The sequence below is a fragment of the Camarhynchus parvulus genome, chromosome 9 (assembly GCF_901933205.1).
Source record: "Camarhynchus parvulus chromosome 9, STF_HiC, whole genome shotgun sequence".
Taxonomy (NCBI): domain Eukaryota; kingdom Metazoa; phylum Chordata; class Aves; order Passeriformes; family Thraupidae; genus Camarhynchus; species Camarhynchus parvulus.
The window spans coordinates 14,453,381-14,479,314 of record NC_044579.1 but is presented as its reverse complement, the minus strand read 5'-3'; the positions used below and the strand labels follow the sequence as shown (position 1 = coordinate 14,479,314).

At 38.9% G+C, this 25,934-nt stretch overlaps 1 protein-coding gene across 1 annotated transcript; it reads right to left on the bottom strand.

The window, feature by feature from the left end:
• Window positions 1-356: 356 nt before the first annotated feature.
• Window positions 357-22,263, bottom strand: GK5 (glycerol kinase 5). The gene is made up of 16 exons (XM_030954800.1): window positions 22,081-22,263; window positions 20,924-21,017; window positions 17,839-17,914; window positions 17,326-17,419; window positions 16,209-16,340; window positions 15,114-15,189; window positions 14,427-14,488; window positions 14,272-14,345; window positions 13,887-13,947; window positions 12,651-12,777; window positions 9,930-10,034; window positions 7,519-7,604; window positions 6,223-6,326; window positions 4,808-4,867; window positions 2,463-2,596; window positions 357-1,364 (listed from the first exon to the last, which is right to left on the bottom strand). Exons 1-16 carry the CDS (start codon window positions 22,210-22,212, stop codon window positions 1,228-1,230), a joined length of 1,554 nt encoding a protein of 517 aa, XP_030810660.1. The 5' UTR covers window positions 22,213-22,263; the 3' UTR covers window positions 357-1,227.
• Between the last annotated feature and the right edge of the window lie 3,671 nt (window positions 22,264-25,934).

The window sequence follows — 25,934 nt, the reverse complement described above, 5'->3', positions numbered from 1 at the left end:
GAAAAATGGCATGTTGAGCTAAGGCTGACAAGTAAATGAGATGGAGGCTGAACACAGCTAGAGGAGATGCTCCAAATCAGGGTACATGATTGAAGGAAACTAAGGAAACGGTGTCTGATTTGACTTTCTGTGTATCAGCACAAGAAAATGAATTCTAGTTCTTCAGCCCTCTTTCAATGATGTTAAATCTGTAAACATTTCTAATCTCCAGTGTCTATGGAATACAAATCACCGACAGCTTGAACTTGATATTATTCTGAAATCAAAATGTTTAATCATTTTACATTTTGGAAGCTGATTTACACATAATCCTGAGAAAATTACAACAATTTAATATTAGAAATAAGCAATTATATAAGAATAATTAACTACACATTTCTTTAGCTATACTTTATTTGTTTAAAAATACAAAAGTAATTTATAGCTTCAAAAATAGACTTTTTACTCCCTTTTAGTTAATAGTAATAGGATTTAAAAATGGCCTTGAAGATACTAACAGTACAGATATTTACAAGTTAGATAGCATACCTGGAAATAGTTTTAATGTATCTGTGCTGGCCAGTCAGAGAAGATTGCTTTTGGTCTTTATAAAATTTTTTAAAATTGAGCTACAAGCTAGCTACAAAGTACCAGCTACAAAAATCCTGGATTTTTAAAATGGAGTGTTAAAAGCCTATTTGCTTTTGTATTTCATCTTGATCTAGTGCACAAATAATGTGATCACAGCGCTTAGTGTCAACCAAAAGGTGGTAACAGGCTACTACCAAAACAATGTCTTTGTCCACAATTGAATTCTTCACAACCCAGCCCCAACAATCATTTTGTTTCTTAGCAATGCCTAGGGGAGTCAATGTGCCTTTTAGCCTTCCTGGATGATGAACACAGGCAAGATTTTAAAGATCCAAAGGGAGGGGAGCTGCTCAGTGAAAAACCCATCCCAGCTAGAACAGCCCATGGGCAGTACATGGTAGGATTTGAGCAGCTGGGCCACCCAAAGGAGGTCACTGAAGGGACACAAATGCTGCAGCTGGACCACAGCTGCCACAGGGATGATGGGAAGGTTCATTACAGTATGGTAAATAATCCAGCAGCAGGAGGGGAACTGAAATACCACACGACTTATAATACACCATCACAAATTTCAGTTATGTTTTTTTTTACTGTCCTGTTAATGTCAAAATGTTATAAAATATTGTCTTAATTCTTCTAAAATTAAAATACAAATTTCTACCGGTGTGGTGAGTGTTTCATTGCTTGCAGCCATGCATCCATAGCAGGTCTGTATTCCTCTGAATCCTTTTGGGGCTCAAACACTGCTTCTATTCGCCTTAGCTTCTTTAGTTGTTTTCTGTCTGTCCAAAATCCTATAAACAGAAAATTCATTCTCCAGCTCAACTGCAAATATGTTATTTTTGAATTGTTTTAATCTATTTCCAAGAGATCCAAAGCAGAAACACAGTAAGAAAAAATGACAACTTTTCTTTTTACTCTACCGGCAACTTTCTCAGAGGGAAGCATATTTTTAATATTGTGAAAATCCTTTCCAGTAGGATCCACTTGTTTGGAATCTTGACAACAGCGCATCTGCTTAACTGGGATGGTTTCCAAGGAACAGCTCTGGTACACTGAGGTTCCCTTAGGTTTCATCCACAAAGTGCTTTTGGTTGCAAGTCCTTCTCAATGAAGAAGGGCCACAGAACCCAAGACCTAGCTGCTTTCCTACTGTCTTAAAAATCATATCAATAGCAAGAAACAGCTGGTGTTACAGATTCCTATCAATTTATGTTATTAAATTGTTCTTGTCTATCAAGAGTCTCAACTTTCTTGCACTTTTAATTGCTGAATAAATCTTACCCAAGCATATAGTTTTTATCTGCATTTGCATTATTTATACATATCAAAGCACTTCAACAAAAACATGTTTTGTAGGTGCATATTAAGCAAAACTGTCAACAGTTTGTAGCTTTCAGTCTGGTTAACAATATGAAACAATTCTGTGTGAGTAGAGCTGTTTTCCTGTTAATAATTAATTTTGTACTTCCATTCCTGTGAGAGCCTCAAAGGATAAAGGCAGTGTTCACAGAGCACAGGACACAGCCTCAGTGGGAGTGACAGACTGCAGGTGAGCTGCAGTGGCTCCCTGGCCACAGGGTCCTTCCCCAGCCTGCAGCACTCAGGCAGCACCAGTATGGGAATGGACATGGAATGTCTGAGTCAAGGAAGAGGAGGCAGCAAAGACAGGGTTCACCTTTCTTCTCTAGCAATACATCCTTCTAATTGTACTGTACAGAGAAACATAAACACCATTTACCTTAGACTGCCACAAAAATGGCTAAAGTAATCCTTTGGGGGGGGGGGCTTACAATTATTTGAAGTTATGCCCTTTTTCTGTCTGATCTCTTTTCTATTGTATTTACAACATGCATTATAAAGGGGGAAAAGCCTTTTTAATGTCTACGTACCTGAAGCAAGGCCTGCTAGAAAAGCTGCACCAAGACTAGACATTTCCACATTTGCAGGTTTTTCTATTTTCTTATTAATTAAATCTGATGTCATCTGCATGACAAAACTATTATTACTGACACCTCCATCAGCTCTATAGGGAGAAGGGAAGAAGTAGTTAAAAAAATGTGTCAAGTGCTTATTGCCAGCATTTCAGAAAACAACGTTTGGTATTTCACACTTATGCATAAATCTTACTGTCACTCATGCACAAATGCATTTCCACTTTATGGGTAAATTTAGAGGACAGAACAAGGTGCCAAAAAAAGAAAAATGAAAAAAAAAAGTTTATAAACTTGGAGAGGAATGGTAGGCAAACAGGGACACAGGACTCTATCAAAAGCTCTCAAAGTTCTGTCTTTTAAAACTATGCATCATCTTGGCTGAAATATCAGGGTTTATAACAGATCCTTTACACAGTTACCACCACAATATGACAGCACCAAACAAACCTTTCATGTGTTCTCAGATCTGGAAAAGTACAGTTCTCCTTAATATCAAATCTTTGTATTAGTTAGCTAAAATGCCTTCACAGTTGCTTCTTTTTAAGAGGAAGTTCAGAATGAGGCTTCCATCTGTCTATTTTCCTGCTTTGAGACCAATTTAATGGGGAAAACAAGAACTTATCAGTGCTGGCCTTTAATCATCTGAGATTTCAAAGTATTACTCTTGCAAACAAAATAACTCTAACAAAATGCAATCTTTGAAATGTCCTAGATAGGTTCATTATGCTCTTGTACTCCAGTACCAGCCATGTATGGAGCTGGTGTTCTATCAAATGTAGTGCAGAGAAGACCTCTAGTGTTTATTGCTATACAAAGTGCTAGGTAATAAAACTCGTTATAGGACACGTGGACTAAAGCTGAGGGCTCCTTCTCTGAGCTTTCCTTGATGGTGTTGAGACAAGCAAAGAGAAGTAACAGGAACCTGTTGAGGACTAATAAAAACAATGCCCAGAAATCAGGAAGGAACAAGGAATACAGGAAAACAGCCAAAAAAGAAATTAATAAGTTTATGGGATAAAAACAACAACAAAAAATCAAAGGTAATTGATAGATGCAAAAGATGTGTGGACATGAGGATGGTAGAGCAGTTTGCAACCCTACTGAGAGCCCCACACACATAATGAGTGTGTCTCATTATGTTTTAATATTTAATCCACAAGCTGAATTGTTACTGCTTTTAGTTAAGTAATACAGACACTATATAAAACTGCAATTTTATATCCATGAATAAAAAATAACATGATCATACAATTTAAGGTTTATATTGCAAGGTAAATGGAATCAGAATTCTAATACTCCCTAGGCTGTATTTCCATACTTCCCATATTTTAAGAGTTTTTTAAGAGTTTGCACTTTTAATGTGACTTTTCAAATTTTTGATGCAATTTTCTATGTCAAAAAGCTTCCTAAGTAATCAAAGTTCTGGTACTTTTCATCTTTTCATTAAACCCCTAACCCTGGCTGTTTTTTCACCTGTGCCTTCTCTCTCCCAGTATGTGATGGAAAGCAGAAACTTTTTTCTCCTCCCACTTCTGTATTCTTGCTTTTTTCCCACTGAGAGCCTGATTCTGACATGCCTGCCAGTCTGTTCTTCCTTTGCAGAGGCACAGGAGGGATGGGAACGCTCACCTCTGCTCTTGACTGCAGTGCCATGCTGACCCCTGGCTGCCCGAGGGAGGAACTTTGTTGCAGAACTTTCTGAGCCTCAGAGGGCTGGAGCCTCTGACAATTGGTGTGCTCAGAGAAGGTCCCTACCAAAATGTGAAATGTGGTCTTCCAGCAATGTTTAATTGAGCTAAATGTTGCAAGCATTTTCTAGGGATCACAGCTGCCTCACTAAATTTGATATAGTTCTTCAGAGATTAAATCAAAACTGATGTATAAAACTAATCTCTCTCTTTCCCTCACAAACAGAACCAGTTTTAACCAGTCTTCAAAAATTGTCTGTGAAAGACCTAGCACAGAAAATGTCAGTATGAAGGAATGATGACAAAGGGTAGAATGACCTTTGTGGTAGGCATTGCTATATGCACTCTAGTGCTACCTGAAAACATGGATATGCCTTCTTTTTAGTTTTTGTTTTAATAATTAGAGCAGTTCAATACTCCTCCACTAACAATCACCAATGCCAATAGCTTGGGTAGAGTCTACTGCTGCTTAAGTTACATTACCATTTGACTTGGAAATCATCTACTTCTAAACAGTAGAATTTTTACAGTAAGAGAAAATGCATAATAAAGCTCAAACCCGTTTAAAATCAAACTCTCATATACTGAATTTAAAAGTTACAGGGAACTTACCGAATAGTTCGAAGAGGAATGTGCACTTTCTTCACAATGATATCATAAAGCAGTTTGTTCCTTTAAAAAAATATTTAGTTGAATTAAGCATTATATATTCCATAAAGTGTTTTATATGTTCCATAAAGTATCTACATAGTCAGAAAATAAATGCAAGGCAAGAAAGGCCTCAGTTCTGTTAGAACTGCTGCTATAGCTGAAAAGTTTCTAGAATGCATAAATGAAAAACCCAAAGCCACTGAAACTTATGTTTGGTCTTTGTCACTGTTACAAAGGCAAAGTATGGCTAAATCATGGCCCATTCTATAGCAAGTCACTGTAGAAGGTTCATTTTTCCCACTGAAAGTTACTGATAGGTTTCTAGAGATGCAATTGTTGATGTAACAAGTGGCTTAGAGTGAGGAAAGAAGGCCAACAGTGTTAACTGGAGTTTATCCAGCTATTCTGTAAGGGAAATATCGGAAGCCTCCAAGCTGACTTTTTCCAGAAAGTATTTCATTTAGTGGGAAAAAATCTAAACACAAAGTATCTCTACATTTTTTCTACCTATTTGTATGCAGCATTTGAATCAGATAGATTAATTCTTAACATCCCTTAACATCCTTTTCAAGACACCCATATGTCAGTTCAGAAATTACTGCATCTCATGTTCAGGCTTACAGTGCAGAGGGAAGATCCATTAGAAACCAGTTGCAGCAATTCAGAATGCTGCCCTGCTCCAGATGTCTTTTCTGAGCTCTTTGCAGGAGATTTTTATGCCGGAAGTGTCGCCTCTAAGGCATCAAAAGCAAGGTTTTTGACTACATGGAAGGATTTCCATCAGTGCTCCCTGACTGGCCACAGCACAGTGCGAGCCAGGCTCAATCCACGCTCAGCTCCAGCTTGAGGCATGTTGGGGGATGGCAAAGCAGTGACATACTGATGTGGTATCAGCAGTGACAACTTCAGCCTTCACAGATCTGGAAGCTGCTGTCCATTCACATCTTTTAAAACTTTTAAGAGGCCTGTTACTTTGTTGAATAAAACACCAAAATTTCAAACTTTAAACAAAAGCTGATATAAAACTTTCAGCTTCAAGGATACTTTAAACACAGCTGGAGAGGACTACAGTTTCTGACAAAACACTGTCAGGTGATGAAGGACAAACTTCCAACAGAAAACACTTTCAAAACACACAGAAAACAACATTATTGAAGAATCTCTATATGGTTACTTAATGACAAAAACTCAGAACTAATAAATATACAAAAATTTATTTGAAAAGTGTTAAAAAAAATGAAGCACCTAAAACTCCTTTCCAGTGTAACAGTAGTGTATTGTATAAACTGCAGAAGTCCATGTATCCATTTAACACTGCTGATCTAAATAAAAGCAAAGATAAGAAAATAGAAGCCAGATAATTTAGCAAGCAGTACCTGAAAGCTACAGATTCCAATATAGCTCGAACAAGGTGGTTTCTGTTAGTGGAAGGTTTCAGCCCCATGAAAGAGGCACATAAATATGGGTCATCCCCAGAAACCTGCAGAAAAGATGTCATCATGAGTTCAGTGAATGGTATTTGTAGCCTTTTGTGAAAGAAGTAAAAGAGTAAGAAAAAATAACTTACGACAATTACAGGCAGCATAGCGGAAGAAGAAAATTGAAAACAATAGGTAAGAGGCATATAGTGTTATTTTGGCTTACTCAGCAAACAGTTTAAATTGCTTCTTTCAACAGCAAAATGTTTAAGTGACTTCTTCCAAATCAAACAAACTAAAAAAGACTAATCCACAATTTCCCTTTAAAATACATTTAAAATTGTCTAGGACAGGGCACACTCATATTACTGATATTGCTGTTCTCTAACAAGATTTCACACACGTCCCCTCCTGAACTCCTGAAAAAAAGATGAATTGACTTTTAATGAAAAGGACAATAATACTTTTTATTGATGTACACTACAGCTTCTTATCAGTGACACTGAAGGAAGCTGTGCTATCTGGAGAAGAAATAAAATTCTTCTTTGCTGTGTTCCATTAGCATACAGAACTTAGACAAAGCTAAGGTAAAGATGTTAAGTTTCTTCATAAAAAACTACTAGTCCTGGAATGATCAAACTGAGTATGGTTAACTCCAACTTTTAGCAACACACTGAGAGATGAGCTCGTATCACTGAAGCCAAACAGTTACTAAGACTTCTAAGAGAGAAGTCTATTATACTGAGCTTGATCATTCCCAGGGAAGTGCTTCAGTATTATCTTTGCTTTTCATAACGCCAGGACTTGCAATCTTGCTAATATTTAGATACTATAAAATATTCTGATGAATTACAAACCTACACCTTGAAAAAAGGCAGAATAAAATAAATTATTTTAAAACAGTGATTAGAAGTATTGTCTCAATTAAAGCTCTTCCCTTCATAGCAGGTAAGCTGTGACACTGGTTTGTGTCTCTACAGGCATTGCCAGTGTTACTAGGGGAAAATAATTTTAGTCTATCTGTCCATTACTGATTTTCATATTTGGTAAGGTTTTTTTCAAGGGAAGGAATGGCATTTAACCATTCTGATATGACAATGGCCTTCATGTATTGTGATGAGCAACAGACAATAAGAACCTCAACAGTACAGAATAAATACTGTGATAAGGTAAATTATTACCTTTAAAATGTAAAAATTAATTTTTAATTGGGTTATTAAAATATAATCTTGAATTTATTAATAATATTTTTACCTGCAAACCTGGAATGAAACAAACACCTTGAGAATCAGCAGTACTCTGTGCCATTTCTGCTGTTTCATCTACATTGGTGAAAAGTTCTGTAAAGATACACAGGAGGTAGGATGTTATTATTTCCTTCAATTTCTTCATTTTGTCTCACTAGGAGAAAAATATCTAGAGTCAGACTATTCCTTTTTTTAATATTTTCAAACTACATGTTCTAAGGGAGAGAATCTCTTCTCTATTCCACGTCCATAAATCACATCAATAATCCCAAACTATTCAGATGAATGCTAAATTCAAAGGATCCTCTCCTATCTGCTGTGCTTTTAATCTTCAAGACATAAATGGGAATTAAGAATGTTAATGGCACCTAAGAGTGCTAAAACCTTAGATTCATAGAACATATTTTTCCCCCCATGTTGTTACTGTCAGTCCGACCGCCTAACAACTACAGAGTAAGTCCTTAATACCCATATTTTATCAGCACTCTTAGTATCTTTACAAGTGACACATGAGGTAATACATCACCTCTTATCACAATAATGCCTTTTGGATAAACACTGCTTTTATTCTCTATTGAGCCAGATGACTCTTTTCATAACTCTACAGACACTCCTCTTTAGCTTGTTCTTCATCCACCTGAAACTCTTGTACTAACATCCCTCTTCCACAGCTGTAACTAATTATGTCCTCATGTGGCCACATAACATGATTTTACAGAACACTAGAGGTCTTCTCTACATTAGAGATACTGCTTTTTCTTGTCTACAAAAAGTGAATTTTCCTATTAAAGGTAAATTAGTTTAATCCAGCTCAACTTACCTTTGAAAAGCCCATCTCAGTAATTTATCAGGAGTTTCAATTTACCTTTGTGACCTTTATGAATTTGTGGGAAAACTATGGATTCTACTGTGCTCAGACTAATAAACCAAAACCACATTTTTTCCTTCTTGCTGTCTTTGCTACTATTGAATTATACATATAGCACCTCTATGCCAGGACAGAAAATCAAAAATTAACTAATACTGACTTCATGCTGAAATTCCACAAACTACTACTTCTTAAAAATTCTTTGAAGTTACAGGATTCTACTAAAAGAAGTCCACTAAACTAAGTTTGCCTTGCTGCAGAAATTACTATTTCCAAACCTTTACCACTATTGTGTCTCATCTTCATCCATGTTGGGCCTCACCACCCTTATTGAGGCCATTAGCTTACCTTGTGTTTTGGCCCAATTCCTTCTGTAGAGCTAAAGTTTTTCCATTCTCTAAAGCTGATAAAAGTTTCTGAATTCTGCTTCTCTGCAACAATATTTTCAGAAAATAAAGGCCTTACTTGTTACAGAGTTTAAAGCAGCTTGCCTTTTATTTATCCCATCTCTACAACTTCCCCCCCTTGTTTTTTCTCTGGTAGCAACTGTAGGTCATGATCATTTTACTACTGACTAGCTGAAGATCTTTTATACTTCTGCATATACCAATGATATTCATTTTAAGTACAGATAAGTTCCATATGGATAATTACCCATTTTAATTATGGAATCTGAAGTAGCAAGCTTATATATGTAGCACTGACACTTGAGTCTGCAGCACTGAACTGTGTACTGAACTGAGTCACTTCCTCCAAAGCCTAGTGTCTGTTACTCCCTAGGCTTAGTCAAATGTTGGATGAAGATGTGAGGATCAATCTGAGTCACACTTAACCCTTCTGGGCACATACCAGAGCACACACATGTACACATGCATCTAAAGCTGACAGCTTCAAGAAATGTGGAATCTTGTGGTGAGGAAAACCCTTCCCAGACAGTCCAAAGTTTGAGACATTAATCACTTTTTTCTCATCCTAGTAAAAAACATCCTAAATTTCTAAGTAAGTCAAGTAAATTTTGAAGTTCGAACTAGAATACTGAGAACAGTTGATCTATGAACAATCAGTATGTTTGAACATCACCTACTACAGAGCTAGTATTTTCTTAGTCTGTCATTAAACTGGAATGCAAAACCTTTCTTTACAAAATAATAACAGCCAAAAGGCACATTACTTCCACGTGAAGCAACAGTTACTTGCAAAGTTCTTTATGTTATTTTCATATAAATCAAACCTGTTATTAGCTATGAGATGTACAGCTCAAGCCCTCTCAAAAGCAAGTGAGGAGTACAATGTTTCAGGAAAATAAAAGCCTAATTAGGCAGGATGGTCTGAGGCAAAGACTGAAGATGATTGTGCAAACCAAACTCCCTGCAGCAAACACCCTCAGCAGAGTGCCCACTAAAAAGACTGTGCATTTCTGTCCAAAAGCATGAAGATTACTTCCTTCACTTATGAATAATAAAATCAAATCCAGTAACACAACTATGAACCCATAAGACAGCTTCTTAAGCAGTTATAAATGTCACCCTCTATAAAATGACAGAAGTTACCTATATCCAGAGCCCATTTTATGGCAGTGCCAACGTCTGATATGGAGCCTTCAGTTAAATAAACAACTTCTTCCCCAATCTTCCAACCGATCAGTGGATAAAGACCTTCATTATTTTCCAGGAAACAAAACATTCAGTTAAAATAAATGTTACCAGAAAAACATATACAAACATTCCTCACAATAAACCAACCTAGAAAATATCAATTCCTTTGTGGAATTCAAACTAAAAAAATCACTGGAGGAGGTTAAATATACTGTTTAAAACTTTAGTGATGGGATAACAAGAGAACTGAGTAGCAGGTTGTTAGACCAAAGTTAACAAAAAAAATTGCTATCAAATTACCAAAAAACACCTTTAAACTGAAGATCTATCTGTGCCTACTTTTATTTTTTATATAAGAGATTGTGCATACCTAAAAATTTATCAGTGTTTTTCTATTTAATGTCATCCAACTTTCCCCAAGGGTTTCTAAAAAGGAAGAGTGTTCTCCCCCAAAAGATAAAGCATGAAAGCTTGTCTCTCAGGTGGGAAACACAAAACTGAAACAGACATATACACACAAAAAAAGTAACACAAACTTAGAGCACAGGTCTTAATCACAGAAGAAGATGAAAGTGGTGTACTTTTTAATTCCCTATTTAATATGCAATCCTTCCCCAAACAGAAAGCAGAAAAGAAAACAAGTTTCACCTGCACTTCAGCTACAGAAATGGCTTTGCAGGTCACAAGATAAGAACCGAAGTAGTCAGTGGTCACTGCAACAACTTCACCCAATCAGGCACAGTAAATGCTGGAGTGAAGGAAGTGCCCATACTTGATGGAGCCCTGATGAGGAGTCAGATCATGGGTAATGCAACAAAGGTAAACAAGTCCCAGTGTACCTTTACAAGGACCAGAAAAGCATCACAAGCATCAAAGGGCTCTCTCTGCTTTCTCAAAGTGACTTTGTGTTCCTCACAGAATCATCTCCAGTTTGCTTCCTGTGTCCAAATGAGTTGTGTGGGAGCACCAGTGCAATTGCAGGAACTTGTGTTGGTACTGGGGCACTCAGGTGCTCACAATAGAAAACAATCAGCAGCACTGATTAAAACGGATTAAAGTCTGTATTGGTCTCCTGAAAGGGGAATGTGTATATATATATATGTATAACTCCAGATCATCCTGTTGCAGGTGTCCCTTGAAATCTTTACCTTTTACTAAAAGTAAAGCCACAAAGAAAAAAGCCCAAAAAATTAATTGAGCTGAAGATCCTAAAGAACAGCAGCTAATTAGGGAAAGAGACATCCATCCATCACATGGCCTCCCTAAAGATGCTCACACCAGAGTTTCTAGCAGGGTAACACAATCCTACCTCTAGGGAAGGGATCCCCATGACACTTGGCATGACCAGAGGTAGCTTTAAGAACCCTCAAGCTACCAGGGGTAGCTTTAAACCTATTCAACATGATTCCATCATTGAATTATGAGACAGCCTGGTCCTGAAGGAACGACTTTATTTTTCTTTTTTTTTTAACTGTTATATGTAGGAGCTAAATGTAGACCAGAAACTAGAACAGCAGCTAATGAATAGCTTGCACAAGGATGCTGCAGGGATTCATCTTGCAGTCTTAAATACATATGTCAGCTTTAAAGATTGAACACATTACATTTCATGCCCAGGGCACTGAGAAAGGCAGGCACTTAACTTGTCCCACTAACCATACCCCACGACAGCCAGAGAACACAGGGAAATAATTTTAACAAAACTAACAGCCTAAAGCAGTAAAAGTTTCATAGCACTGCCTTAGAAGATTTTAAGTCCTATCAGAATACAATAGCTCAATAGAAAAACTTTACTGCAAGTTTTTTGCTATTACATTTTAACAGACTACATATGTATTATTTCCTAAGTAAAAATGTCATAATAATGACGTAATTAATTATCATAAAAAGCATTTCCATTCACAGGGAATTCAAAGTCTATGCTATTCGGTCCTGACACATCTCATGTATTTGCCAAGGTCCTTCAAGACTCGAGCTGGTAAAATTCTCTTTATCACACTGTTGTCCTACTCCCCAGCCTCACTCCATTTTAAGCAGTAGACATCCTGAAATTAGTAACTCTTTAAAAATATGACAGACAGAGAGAGACTGTGTAGGCAAATTTACTTCAGTGTCATCTTCAGTGTTTGCTCTCTTGACAAATTACTTGACAGACCACAGATGTTCAGAATGACAAAGTTTTAAACACTAGATACACACTGGGGAGCCCATTTTAAAAGAAAACTTATAACTTCTAATCCTGCATTATCTCACTGCACGTGCTTCAATGCTTAAGGGCTCAAGGGGAAGAACTTGCAATGATTCACTGCAACATTTTGATGTGAGAAGCCAGAGGATCAATCGCTTTTTTCTCCTATCCTGTACAATACTACTATGAAGAACAGGTGAAGGAAAAAAACCAAAACAGGAGGGATGCAGGTAGCAGATATAATTACCAATGATGCTAATTAAGTTCTCTTCCTGAGAAGCTTACTTTAGGATAACCAAAATTTACATTGCTAATTAAAATTTTCCACAGTCTTCTCTTCTGAAAGAGCTCCCAAGCTCTTTTTCTACCCTTACAGACAGAAGAAAAAGCACAACCCTGTTCTATTCTTTTGTGGACCCTCAGCAGTAACAGCTATCAAGGAACAGCTGAAAGAATAAAATCCCCTGAAACCAAAACTTCAGTCTTACTTCCCCGTGCTGCAAAGAGATGCTCTCCAGTATTGACATTCCAGAAGCCACCTGTTCCCATTGTCAGTTTAACATCTCCTGGGTGAAAGCAGCATTCTCCAAACATAGCTGACTGCTGATCAGCTACCTGTCAATCCGACAAAAACAACAGGACAAGTTAGCTACCAACTACCAACCTGCAATGCTGGGTTTGAAAATATCTCTGTAAACACTTTGGAGTTCTGAATACAAGTAACACTTAGGAACTGAGCATTCAGAGAGGCCTCATTTACAATTTCTTAAGCATTTGCAGGCCATTATAACAGTCAGATTTATCACGGGCATCAAATTACACCAAGTTTCACAGTGTGAAGTATCTGTAGGACTCCTTGCAACACTGAAAAACATTATGGAAACAAAAGAAGTATTTTGTGGTTTAATATTTAACAAGGATAAATGAGGCATTTGCAATCCCAAGGAGCAGAACAGAGTAGCTTGGCCTGAATTCCTTTATCTCCAAATAGGAAGTTGAAGTACTGAGGTCTTGCCTTCTTTTTTCCTTGATACCCCTCCTGCACCAAATTATTCTACGCTCCATTTTTCAACCATGATTATGGTTATTAAATGTTTTTACTTATGTTTTTGAATTGGTGAAACAGTAAATTTAATGCAAGATTTAGTCCACAGTCTTTTAAAACAAGACAAATTCATGTTAACTAGGGGACATCTTCTTCAATTAGCTCAATTCAAGCAGATTTTGCTCCAAATCATCACTTTAGGTTTTCTTATCCTAATTCTAACTACTGAGGAAAGAACATGTTATTTGCCACTTATTTTTAGCGAAAAATAAAAAAGGGATAAAAGGTACCACAAAGTGGATCTATTAACAAATACTCATACAGTTGTTTGGTCTCACTGAAGTCAAGCCAGAATGGACTCTTGTATAACTTCATACAGAATAAATGATTTTAAGCCAGACACACACATTACCAAAGCTTAGAGTCCTACATTCAGAACTTCATCATTTGGTCACACAAACTTAGTGGACCTCAACCTCTAGAAAACCCTTCTTGTTCCTTTCTCCTCCTTCCCCCTAAGGTTGTAGACTGGCTTTTTGGAGAAAAATTCAACAATCAATTCTATGGTAGCTAAGTTACAGAGAATCAATAGATAATACTAAAGAAAGAAGCAAGTACTCAATCAAAGTCAAATAAACAGAATATAAACACACAAATTTAAGAAAATATTCTCACTTACCACTGCCATTATTGGAATAGGTACGCCAAATATTTCAGAGTCAGTTGATCCAAAGTTGAAGCTTAAAACAAATCACATTAAAATGACTTTTTGTTAAAATGAAATCTAGGTACATAGAGCCTGGGTCTGGGTCACACATAAAAGGTAATGCTACTGACTTATTTTAAAGAAAACACTGAAACTATCACTTTAAGAAACACAGTTAAAAAAATCTTGGACTTGGCATACTTGTAATATAAGGTATAAATGCATATAAAAATATTTTTTGTGCTCATCTGTATTATTTGGCCCGTGTAGAATATTTAGTATTTAATAATTAATCATAATTAGTTTAGCAATTAATTTAACAGTTATCATATTCTTTTAATTATGTCTTCATAGTTACCTTGTGTCTCTCACTGGTGGATAAATAGACACTGGAATAGAAAGTAGATTGCACAAAGTGGGATTCCAACATTTCTGAAATGAAAAGGTGAAAACATCAGCAACCATCTGAGAAGCACAATAAATAGCAACAACATTCTCTGGAACAGCACATACCGTAAAGGGCTCAAAAATGCCTGTGGAACTGGCATTTGAGTAATCTGTGGCATACACAGAACCTAGCATGAAAAGAGAGAACAAAGAGAGATTTTTAGACATCCAAATATTTAAGAGTTTTCTTTAAATATCTCATTGACTCCCATGAAATATAAATCAAGTGTGTATGAGCAAAATCACAACGAAACAATGAGCACAGAGATTCTACCTGCTGCTCACTATACTGTGCACACATTAATTACCCTGTTTCTTCTCATGAACCGGTCTAGAACAGCCAACAGCTCCACACCAACTGCATCACAGTCATAATGTGACTCCTCAGGCATTAGTCCTCAGGACCGAAACTTGTAATTCTTACACATTTTTAACAATTCTTTGTTCTTCTGCTTTCACAGGTACTTTTCTTCAATCAACACCAATTAGCTCTGCTAGTCCTCTTTAAATCTTATACTCTTAGAAGGCTGATTACACTGAATAAATATTTCCCTTCCAGGCAGGCTCAAAGAATAATTTATTCAGAAGTTCTTTTTGTAACAGGAAATACATTACAATTTTAATCGAATTTACAAAAGCACAAATTGCAAAAAAAGTATCTGAATTCTAGGATATATAAATGACAAGTAATGAACATAATTTCTTAGATTCCAGTGTGTTTTACTGATATTTAAAAGGAACTGTAATGTTCACCTTTAGTCAATCTATACAGTAACCACGTGTCAACCGTTCCAAAGCAGCAGTTGTTTTTTTTGGCAGCTTCTTCAGCCTGGGAAAAAAATATGAAAAAAATTATTTACAACTGGGTATAGTGAGAGAAGAATATTTATTGCTTTCTTTTATTATTTTCTTCATGATTAATCTAAATGTCCTCAGAAAATAAGTCTCTCATTGTAAACTTTTCTTCTAGAAAGGCTGAGTTGGCTATTTAACTAATACTATCCTACAAGTTCATGCTCCTAACAGAAAATAAGAACACTTTTTTACAGCTGTTTCTAAGGAAAGAAATGCAATTAATCTTCTACTGTAGGGGCATCATAGCCTTATGAAAAGAAACTTACAGTCACAATTATAACAGTGGTGAAAGAGTGGTAGATAAAGAAAACAAGGTCCTGCATGGTGAGTATTAGAGCAATGAATATAGCAACACATAGCTCAGGGCTCATCAGTGCACTAGATTAATCCAGCACAACTTATTCCCCATGCATTTTACAATTCACAAAAACGCAAAATGAATTGTGCGGTATGGTGTTATTTGTGAAACTGCACAACACTCTGGAATAATGCAGAGTGGAAAGGTAAGAGGTCCCACAAAAAATAAATAAAATCATCATGCAAAACCAGAGGGCAAACAGCTTTATAACAGAGTACAATCACTAACTGCATAAATGTATCAAGTGAAATAAGATGATTTTATTATGTTGCTTATGTATGAAGAAAGCTTTTTACTACTACACATTTCCAGAATGAGAGGAAAAATTTGTACAAATATAAATTCCTATTTAGGTAGACAGGCTTTGAACATTAACACAGAAAAAATCCTTTCCAGTTCTTCTGAGAAGAACGAGCAAGACAAAACTGAAGCAATTACAGCCAATAGTCACAGAGTCATGGAATGGCCTGGACTGGAAGGGACCTTAGGGAGTTCCAACTCCACAGCCATGAGCAGGGACACCTTCCACTAAACCAGGGCACTCAAAGCCAGATCCAGCCAGGCCCTGAACACCTCCAAGTCACAAGCCATTATTATGACTTAAGAAATCTATTGCTTTTCCCTTTCCAGCTTACCTCATGTATGTTTTTAAAAACCCATGACAACTTCATAGAAGCTTGATGTGTTGAAAAAGTAAGAAAACTGGGTGCCAAATATCGATCATTCCCAGTCAAGAAATGAAGCACTGTAAAAATAACATGGATTACCTGTTTCAAAAGAAAACAGTTACTTTATTTTTAATCTTGCCCTCTAAAGGTTACCAATTACCTTTAAAGGATGACAACACAGCTGAAAGCTGCTGACATTAGATTCAGAAAGCTAAAACTCCTTTAGAGGATCCTGAGTAAGATTATGTAAGGATGTTCATATCAACAGACAGCCTTCCTGCAACACACACCACAGGAAAGAGCAGCTGCTCTAAGCAAGGCTGCTTGAGCACCTTCTGCTGGAGCACTGACAGCCACTGCTCTGCATTGTCACCACTGGTCACCTCTGTGAGCAATGCCTGATGCGGCTAGCAGCATTACACACTGTTATTCCAGTGGAAGTTCTCTTACAGTTGACAGGCTCAATCATAACTTAATAATTTACCAGAATTTAATCATTAATCAAGTTTTCACAAAAGAAGTAAGTGGCAAACCCAAGAATTTAATTTCTTATTGTGACTGCGCTGGTAGTTTCCACTTACAAGAAAACTAACTTCTGTCTTTGGACTTGGAACAAATCTTTCTCTTCTAAAGGTATGAAGCAGAAGCCACAAACAGCATAAAATGTATCTCCTATAGATAATCTGAGCAAAGGGTACATTAAAAAAACAAGCCAAGAAACCAAAAGCCCAAACCACTTCCAAACCAGACCTACCTACATCCACAATCCAGGCTGTAGTGGTGTCAATATGCAACGTTTTAATGTAACAGACTAAAAAGTAACAACATGAGCCTTAGACCTATAGGTATCTTTTTCCATAATAATTACTTTAGGCTACCAGTACTGAACTTTATTTCTTGGAAGTATCTTCCATGCTAATATTACTCAGTGAAATGTTCATTGCTCAGTTAAATGATGGCCACAGCACATCACATAATTCTGTGAACAGGACACTTGCAGTATTCCATATAGTGCCCTTTACTTGTCATAAAAGTTAAACAGTTCTAATATATCCAAGCAGTATCTAGATTAGTGGAGTTTTACCTTCAGCAGAAGGGAGTTATTCCAGGAATTCACAAGTTCAGCACTTCTTAAGTCTTGCCAACTTATGAAATTATGAAAAGGTTTCCCTGTCTTCCTGAAAAACAGTATTTGAATGATTAAAGCTAGAGAACACAAATTGCCCAAAACATTCAACATTATTCTCCATTTTCCAATCAGGACAATAAACACTAGGTTAGTTCCTATAACAACTGCATATCCTCCTGGTGGATTTGAGGAATTATTAAATCAGCATACAGACATTTGGAGTGCCAGACTTCTCACCAGAATTAAAAATACATATGTATTCATCTCTTCCAATGCATAAAGAACAAAAAGGCCACACAGTCACGATCTGTTCTGAACAGCTCTAAGGTGGGGCTGTGCAAACACAAGAGAACATGAGTGACTTGACAATTTTTACTTTTGAGTTCAACGCCTCTACAGCCTGCTTCCATCCAGTCTATGAATACAAATGAATACAAATTCATTTTAAAGAACACACAACATACATACTTGTGCCATGTAATGAAAGTTCCTCTCTGGGTGGAGATGCCAAGACCAGCAATTTGCCTCATGTGAAGTCCTGCAGCTAAAAACCGAAAATAAATGACAACCACAAAAAAAGAATTTATTTGGAGAAGCAAAGAAAAATATTACTCCTTCAATATAACTATAAAACCTATGGAATACTTAAGAAAATAATAGTTTATGAGAATATAAATCTCCACAAATCGTTCAACTAAGTGTTAAGAGCAGTGAAATATTAGAGAGCTCTGACTCATACAATTGATTCCAAAGCAGATAAACAAACCTATGTATTTTGCAAAAGCAGTTGTGGCTCAAAGATCCTTCCCACCCTCTGAAAGGCCTGCTGATACTTTATATGAACAATCCCAGCAACAGGCAGGCAGATTACATATGCCCACATAATTAATTAAAATGTGTATTTCACATGGATGAATGTGAACAAAAGCACCAAAGCAAGTACCTTTACAGACTTAGGGAAAGAATTTCTATAAAGAAACAAAACTAGATTGACCCTGCAGGCAGTAAATAGATAAATATAAATACACCATAACTTTTTGCATAATTTTGATAATGACATGTTTCACTTTAAATATTTCTTAAGCAATGGTTAAAAATTCCTAACAAAGAACTTGCTTAAATCAGGTACCACTGAATGCAACAAAGTATACTTTAAAGTCAGAAGTACAAAAATGCACATTTGGATATACACCAATTTTGCTGTAAACCTTACCTTCAAATAACTGTTACAGAACACTTTTCTTTTTCTAATATAAGTGTAAATAACTGAATATGTCCATAGCTATTTTCAAAGCAACTCTGGTCAGCTTGCTAATTACCTCCCGCCATACTTAGAGAAGCAGAATTACATTAAGAAAATACACATTAAAAAATTTCCACTTAAATGACAGACTACCCACCCTGTCCTAAGTACTGTTACTCTGAAGGGCTCTCAATCCAGCTCCTTGAACAAATCATAGGCTAAGTAGGTCCTGCTCATACGTGTTCTCATGCTAATTTTCACGTGCAAAGTTGCTCATTTGTGTGAGCATGTCCTGAAGACTCTATACCCAGCACCCTCTCAGTGACAATTACAGAAGGGGTTTCACAGAGAAAGGGCAAATCCTGTGCTACCCAACTCTACCTGTGCTTCTGTACCTCCCCTTGCACTGGCTCCTTGCATTCCTGCCAGCAGTGCTATCAGTTCCTCAATCAGCTGGGAATTAAACCAGTGCTTTCGCAAGGCAACCTGCTCCACCTGCCTGCACAAGTGCTGCTGGTAACAGGATGGTACAGGAGGGGGACCTGGGAGTGGGTGGCCTGAGAACAGCACTGTTTCTTTTTCAGGCAAAGGCACAGCTTTCAAGCACTTTCACAGCTCACTAAGGACTACTGGCATGTGTTACTCCTTCCCATCTCCACAATCTGCACGGTCCCACCACTTTCCCTATGTCAGCTATCATAATCTCCAGACACCCACGTAAGTGGAGCTAACTTCCATTACAGACAAAAACAAACCTTAAGACAAACATTGGTATTTTTCAGTTAAGCTGCCTTTTGGATGGAGTGCCACAGTAAGAGACAGAGTTGGGACCATGAAGCCAGAAGTTTCCACCTTCAGGTAGAACTGAACTGCAGCAGCTCATCCACACGTGCATGGAATCACATTTAGCTCTGCAAGCCCTGCAAACCCAAGTGTCACTGTGCTCCTTCTGCTTCCAGACAGTCATTCCTGCCCCTGCTACCACACCCTCTCTTGCGTCAGCACAAACATTGGTGAAGCTCTGCTGGCATAAACAACCCGACAGTGATTCCACTCAGGAAGCTGCCCTGGCCTAGAAAACCTCTGTAAAAAAGGGGTGGCACTGTTTCTTTTGACAGCACTGTGAGTTATGCTCACTTACACCCATTTAAAAATGACTTGGCAACAATGGGTGCAGCTTGGCCACAAGGAAATCTTCCCTTTTTAAAATTAGCTGAAAAGTCTTGCTTCCTGACTTGTCCCACAAAATGGAAATGAAGGAAGACAGGAAGGTCTTTAGGGGTTGAGGTGGCATTGCTGTTCTTGTGACCAAAGAGTTGTGGCTGCTGACAAAAAAAACCAAGAGCCCAAAATAACCAGCTTCAGTTTCCACCTGGTGATATTTACTTTCCCTGTTCCTTAGGCAGCTTTCCAAAGGAAGGGACAAGCGGTTTTGCCATGAGCCAAGTTTGAAGGCAGAGCAACACAGGAGACCAAGCAAGAGGAGCTGAACAGGAGGAACTGAATGACTTGAATGAAAGAGGGCAATGCACACACACAGGCCAAGGAGGCTTGGAGCACTGTGGGAAGGCAAGCTGGGGTCCAGTTGACAGGTTCACAGCATCAGCATGGCACAGGTGATCCAGGATGGATAGCAGAACAATGGAGGTAGATTAATATGAAAGCTGTGAGAGTTGTAGAGAGCAAGAGCTAGGTTAGAACAGCATCCAGAAAAGTGGGGGGAAAACCCATTAGAGGTTTGTCAGAAGAGGGAGTTGTATGTATTTAATATGTGGAGCCCTAAGAATTTTTAGGCTAAAGTACAAATAGAAAAGAACAGTAATACAGGAATAGGACAGTAAGAATCACTTAAAAATTGAATGGGAAAAGGAGGAATATCAGGTTGCAATCGAGTGAGCCCAGCTCTGCAGCATCCTGCATTCATTCTCACTCATACATACAAAGTGGTGGTAGAACAATGGGGCACTGGAAGGGGAACAAGCCAGCTCTCTGTTCCTGCACAGAGGCATCTGGAGAAACAGACACTCGGGAAGGATGCATATATAAAAAGCTGGAGCCACAAAGTGCTGGCACTGATGCATAAATCAAGTATTCACATTGCTTCTACTTCAATCCTAATCTGGCCCCAATGAAAGGAAAAAGGTAATTGAGGAACCCTAATTTACATAATGATTGAATAGGCCTTAAAGCATGTTATAGTCCTGTGCCCAGTGATGATTTTCAGTACTAGCTAAAAATAGTTTTATTATCCGAGTAACTAAATTTACTAATTTTGATAAATAATTAATTTCTCAAAATTAAAGCCCTTACCTTGTACAGCCTCTTTTATTACACCAATAAATTGACTCCACAGAACTTCAGGATCTAATTCAACCCATCCAGGACGAGGATAAAGTGATTCTACCTGTTCGGGAAACACAAATAGCATTATTATGAACCCTAGAAATCAGCAAATACATTTGGCTTTGGGTTGTTTTGTTTTGTTCTTCATTTTGTGAATCTCCTGTAAGAGTAGAAACAACAGTGTACTTTTAAAACATTGTTCAACGTGGATGTGTGATCTCTGCAAGACCTCCTCTGTTCCAGGGCAATAAAGAACTCAAACCCCTTGAAATAAGGAAGTCCAAACCTCTTGGAAAAAAGGAACGTGTAAAACCCCTTCCAGAGCTGCAAAAAGGAAAGCAGGTGTCTCAGAAAGCCGTTTCTGCTGCATTGCTTAATTCTGACGTCGATGCCTCTGAGCTGCTCAGGGGCAGCACAGCAGGCCAGGGATCACCTGTCAGACGAGCTTCCAGCGCCAGGGAGGGTCAGCTCCACCGAGAGCAGCCCTTTCCATCCCCGAAATCCATCAAGATTTCTTACACTTCTCCTCGCTGAAAGCTTTTCATTGCAATAGGCAACAGTAAAAAAAGTTAATTCTGGAGATTGCCTTGATCCTAAAATCACAAGCACTACTAACCAAAAGCAGCCTGAAATTCACGTTCTAAAGTTGACACTTCTTCACATAGCGCTGTTACATGATGGGACGCGTGTAAACGTAAATCTATGCAAATCTCAGCTATGCTCTACTAACAAAAGCGGTTTTGTTCAGACAGATTAGTCGATAAGCCACCGAAGGTAAGGTAACCGGGAAGGGTGGGAAGGGGTGAGCGCCGAAGCAACGGGGTGAGAGCTACGGCGGTCCCGCGGGGGTCGGGGTTTGGGGGGTTTCCTTTCACCCCCCGGGAGGCGGAGCCGCTCCTGTCCGCCCTGGCTCAGGGATGCCCGCGCAGCGGGACCAGGCGAGCTGGCTGAGAGCCTGCGAACGCCGAGCCCCGACGGGCAATCCCCGCAGGTCGGAAGCGCTCGGGGCACAGCGAGCCCGCTCGGCCCCGCCCGGCTCCAGAGACAGGTGCTGCCCCCGGCTGCTCTCGCCGCTCGGCCCCACTCCGGACCGGGGGCGCGCCCTGCAACCCGCCCGCACTCACCTTCCTGTGGCTGGAACCCCTGACGGCGGCCGCCCGGTCGTAGACGTGGCACTTCACCACTGTGCTGCCCACGTCCACCCCCAGCACGTACCGCGCCGGGGCGGCTCCGCTGTCAGACTGCCCGCACGGCATCGACCGCCGCGGCCCGGCGCGGAGCGCGGAGTGAGGGTGGCCGCGCGGCCGCGCCCGCCACAGGCGGCCGGGGGCGGGCGCTGCTGCGGCCTATGGGCGCGGGCAGGCAGCGGGGCCGCCGCGCGGGCAGGTGGCGCCGCCGGGGGCGGCCGGGCAGGCCGCGGCCTGGGAGCAGCGCGGGCGGTGCGGCCCCGTCCGCCGCGCCCTCACCGGGGGGGGGGGGCAGGCCTCGGCCCCGGGATCCCACAGACACAGCAAGAACAGGAAAGCGAAGTCTCGCGTTTGGTCGGTGCAGTCTCTACATAAATCTACCACATGCACGTAGAAAAGGCTTTTAGTTAAACACCGAGTGTTACGGGCTTTTCCAAAAGGCTGAATTCAGCCCCGAGCGCCGCGGGGAGAGATGCCCACGGTGCGATGCTGACCCCCGTGATCAGTGCCTGACCCCAAGTTCTTACGCTAAGCGAGATATGTTTTCTCCTGGGATTTGTCACTGCAGGCACTGAGTATCAACGAACAAATTACACACAGTTACACAAAGTCATGAGCTGCAGCAATTCACTGGTGCCATCAGTTTGCTTTACAGAGGCAACGACATCTAAATTACTGCTGAAACAGAATTAGTTACAGAAATGTTCCCATATTGCCCTTGATGGGTAGTTTTTAAATTATTAAAAATAATTAAAAAATTTTTTTTAAATTTAGGTGGGTAATTTTCAAACAGAAACAACCAGAAATATTAACAGTAAACCAATAAAATTCAGAATGCTCAACTCAACCAGTACCAGTATAATTTCGTTTTAACTCAAATGTAATCAGAAGAGCTAGTAAATTAGTTTAAACTCATTTAATTAGAGCAGAAAAAGCAAAAGAAAAACCAAAACAAATATATTGAAAGTATTTGTCCCTTGCACTTCTGGTTTGGCCCCTCTTAGAAAAAAGCTGCAGTATGAACAGTACTATGTGTGATTAGTCTGGCATTACTGGATCTTTAAACCAGGAATACTACTGACAGTGAAAGCCACAGTAAGAAGAGGCTTCTCACCTCACATGGGCAGTCGCAGAGGTCACTGGGACAAAGGTGCAGATCACGAGGAAGTGAAGACACATGAAAGAGAAAGCCAAGAAACAACTTTTTTTATCTCTCCTCCCTAAGGAACAACACATTACAAAATCATAATCTCTTTGACTTTTTATTCTCTTTGACTCTCTTGACATACAGCTAATAGATGTATGTCAGAGAGGTACCAAGTACTTCAGATTCTGATGAAGAGTACTTTCCTTCAAACTAATTTATCAAAACTAACAACATAATAATTACTTAAAACTTCTGATGAAAGCTCCCTCAATAAGATTCAACATGTGTAACTGGTATAAAAGGCTAAAACCTCTCCAAACATTCAAAAATTAAGAAGCTTTAAGAAAAAAAAGGCATCTAGATATCCTTTGTGTTTTCACAGTATCAATACAAGCAGGGCTTTCCTCACTGCAAGATTAAGCAAAACTTCAAAAAGAAAATGGATGCAGGTTACTTTTTCCTTTCACAAGTTCCTAATGTAACAAACACATACCCTTTTGATTGCATGGAAGTGGCCATGTAAACTCGATTTCTTCCAGCAGATCTTAAATTCTGTTTAATATGTTAACAAAGAACTCAGATGTGTGGAAAAAGATAACCTGAATCAACTTGCAAAGTATCAATGCATACATAATCTTAGTCATAGAGAGAATGTATTAAAATTGCTTAATTTATGAGAGGCTTATGAAATAAAAATTTCTTATTATTGTTCTGTTTGTAATGTCACAAAAGTAATGCAATAAAAGACACAATGTGCTTTGATATGTGCAGAGCGTGTCCGTACATGACTTATCTGTTGTTAAGTGTATATTGGTCTATCATAAATAATCTCATTCCCACACAGGCACTCTTTGTCTATACAAAACCTCTGTCACCCTAAGAGAAAAATCTTATTGTCAATATGCACAAAAGCCCCAAGTTCATTTTAGCACAGGCAAGAAACATTCAATTTGAAGTGAAAATGTATGGACGCTTTCCTGGTAACAAGCCTGCATAACCCCTACCAGCATCCGAGCCCTCCTGTTTGGGAGAGGGCAGGTGGGTGCCACTGCTCAGAGAGGGAGCTGGCACACCTGGGGTCACGTACCAAGTACCTCAGCAGCCATGTCCCATTCTTCTGCTTCTTCTCTGCTGAAATCCTCAGCTGCTTTGCTCTCTGGAAAGTGTGGCTGGTCTTATTTTTTACTGGGTTATCAAACCAAACCTGGGACCTCTATAATGCTGTAGCAAAGGAAAGAGTTATTCAGTAAAACCAATCAAATGGCAGAACATCAGGGTCAAGAAGATCCTACACTGCTAGGAAGGACAGCAAAACCCCTACCATGATTTATACTGAATATAATTGAATATTTACAAGCAATGTCATCACACTTGGCATGTTTCAGTCAGCAATAGATAGACTTTATAGGATGATGCAAGAGACCTTGAGATGGAACTGCCACAGACTCCCAGAAAGAAAACATGATCCTGACACTGTCTTGATATTTTCTAGTACCAGATTATTAAATAAAATTTACAAATGAACTGTATTTTGAATAGTTAACTAGTTTTGGGGTTTTTTATAAAGTATTTTCAGGTGCATTTCTGTTGTGTTGGAGCATCTTCATTCACCTAAGGCTTCCAGTATGAATCAAACTTGCCAGTGGCACTGCTAACAGAATTCCAGATACCGAAATCTTATAGAGCAAGAGCCAAAATTTGTAATGCATGGGGGTTTTATCTTCTCTTCCTCAGCTGTGTTTTTGGTCAGGGTGCATCTGTCTTCCTACTGCCTCCTCAAACTGTGAGTTACCATTTTACCCACTTACTTAGCTCTATCTTTTTAACAAGTTTTGATATTATGAAAGCACTGACATGGGGCCCTTTGTCAGTTTGCATATAAACAAGAAAGAGCCCACTAATTTCTGTTGCTCCATTGGCTGGTGCAGCCCACATCCATCATTCATTAAGACTCACCTAAAAACTTAACAGATGGACCAAAATGAAAATGATGATTTTTATGCAAATGTTGTTGCAATAATTTACCATATGACCCTTTCTCATCAGTACCTCCTGTACTCCTGCAGAAGTTACCACTCTTCTCGAAGTCAACAGACAGAACCACATGGAATGACATCACTTGATGAATAATGTTAGATTTGTGGGTCATTTGAGCTTTAGGTAGTCATGGGATGTTTCTTAAGGAGTTCCATTCTTGCTAAATCATCCCACCCTCACACTACAAACTGTACCAACCCTGTTCTTGGGGCTCCATGATGAACTATTATAAAAAATAACACACAGGAGAGTGCCAATCAGATTAATTCCTTGATAAGGTTCATAATGTGGCAACACAGTTTGGCATGACCCAGAGGGCGCAAGTAATAAGAGACTGGTTAATCCAGGATTATCACTAGAGATTGCACATCAAATCTGTGCCCACATGCATGAGGATTTGCACTGTGCCTCAGGCACAAGCGGTCCTTCCTTTCTGCCAGCTCTGCAACACAAGTAAACTCTGACAGGAAATGAGGTGGACTTTAGGACAATTAAGTTGTAAGCCAAGAATTTATCTACCAAAGCAAGTGAAGTGAAAACTGGTGTACTTACTCTGTTAATGTTTCATTATTTGCCCATTATTTTTACTCAGCCCAAGGAATATCTG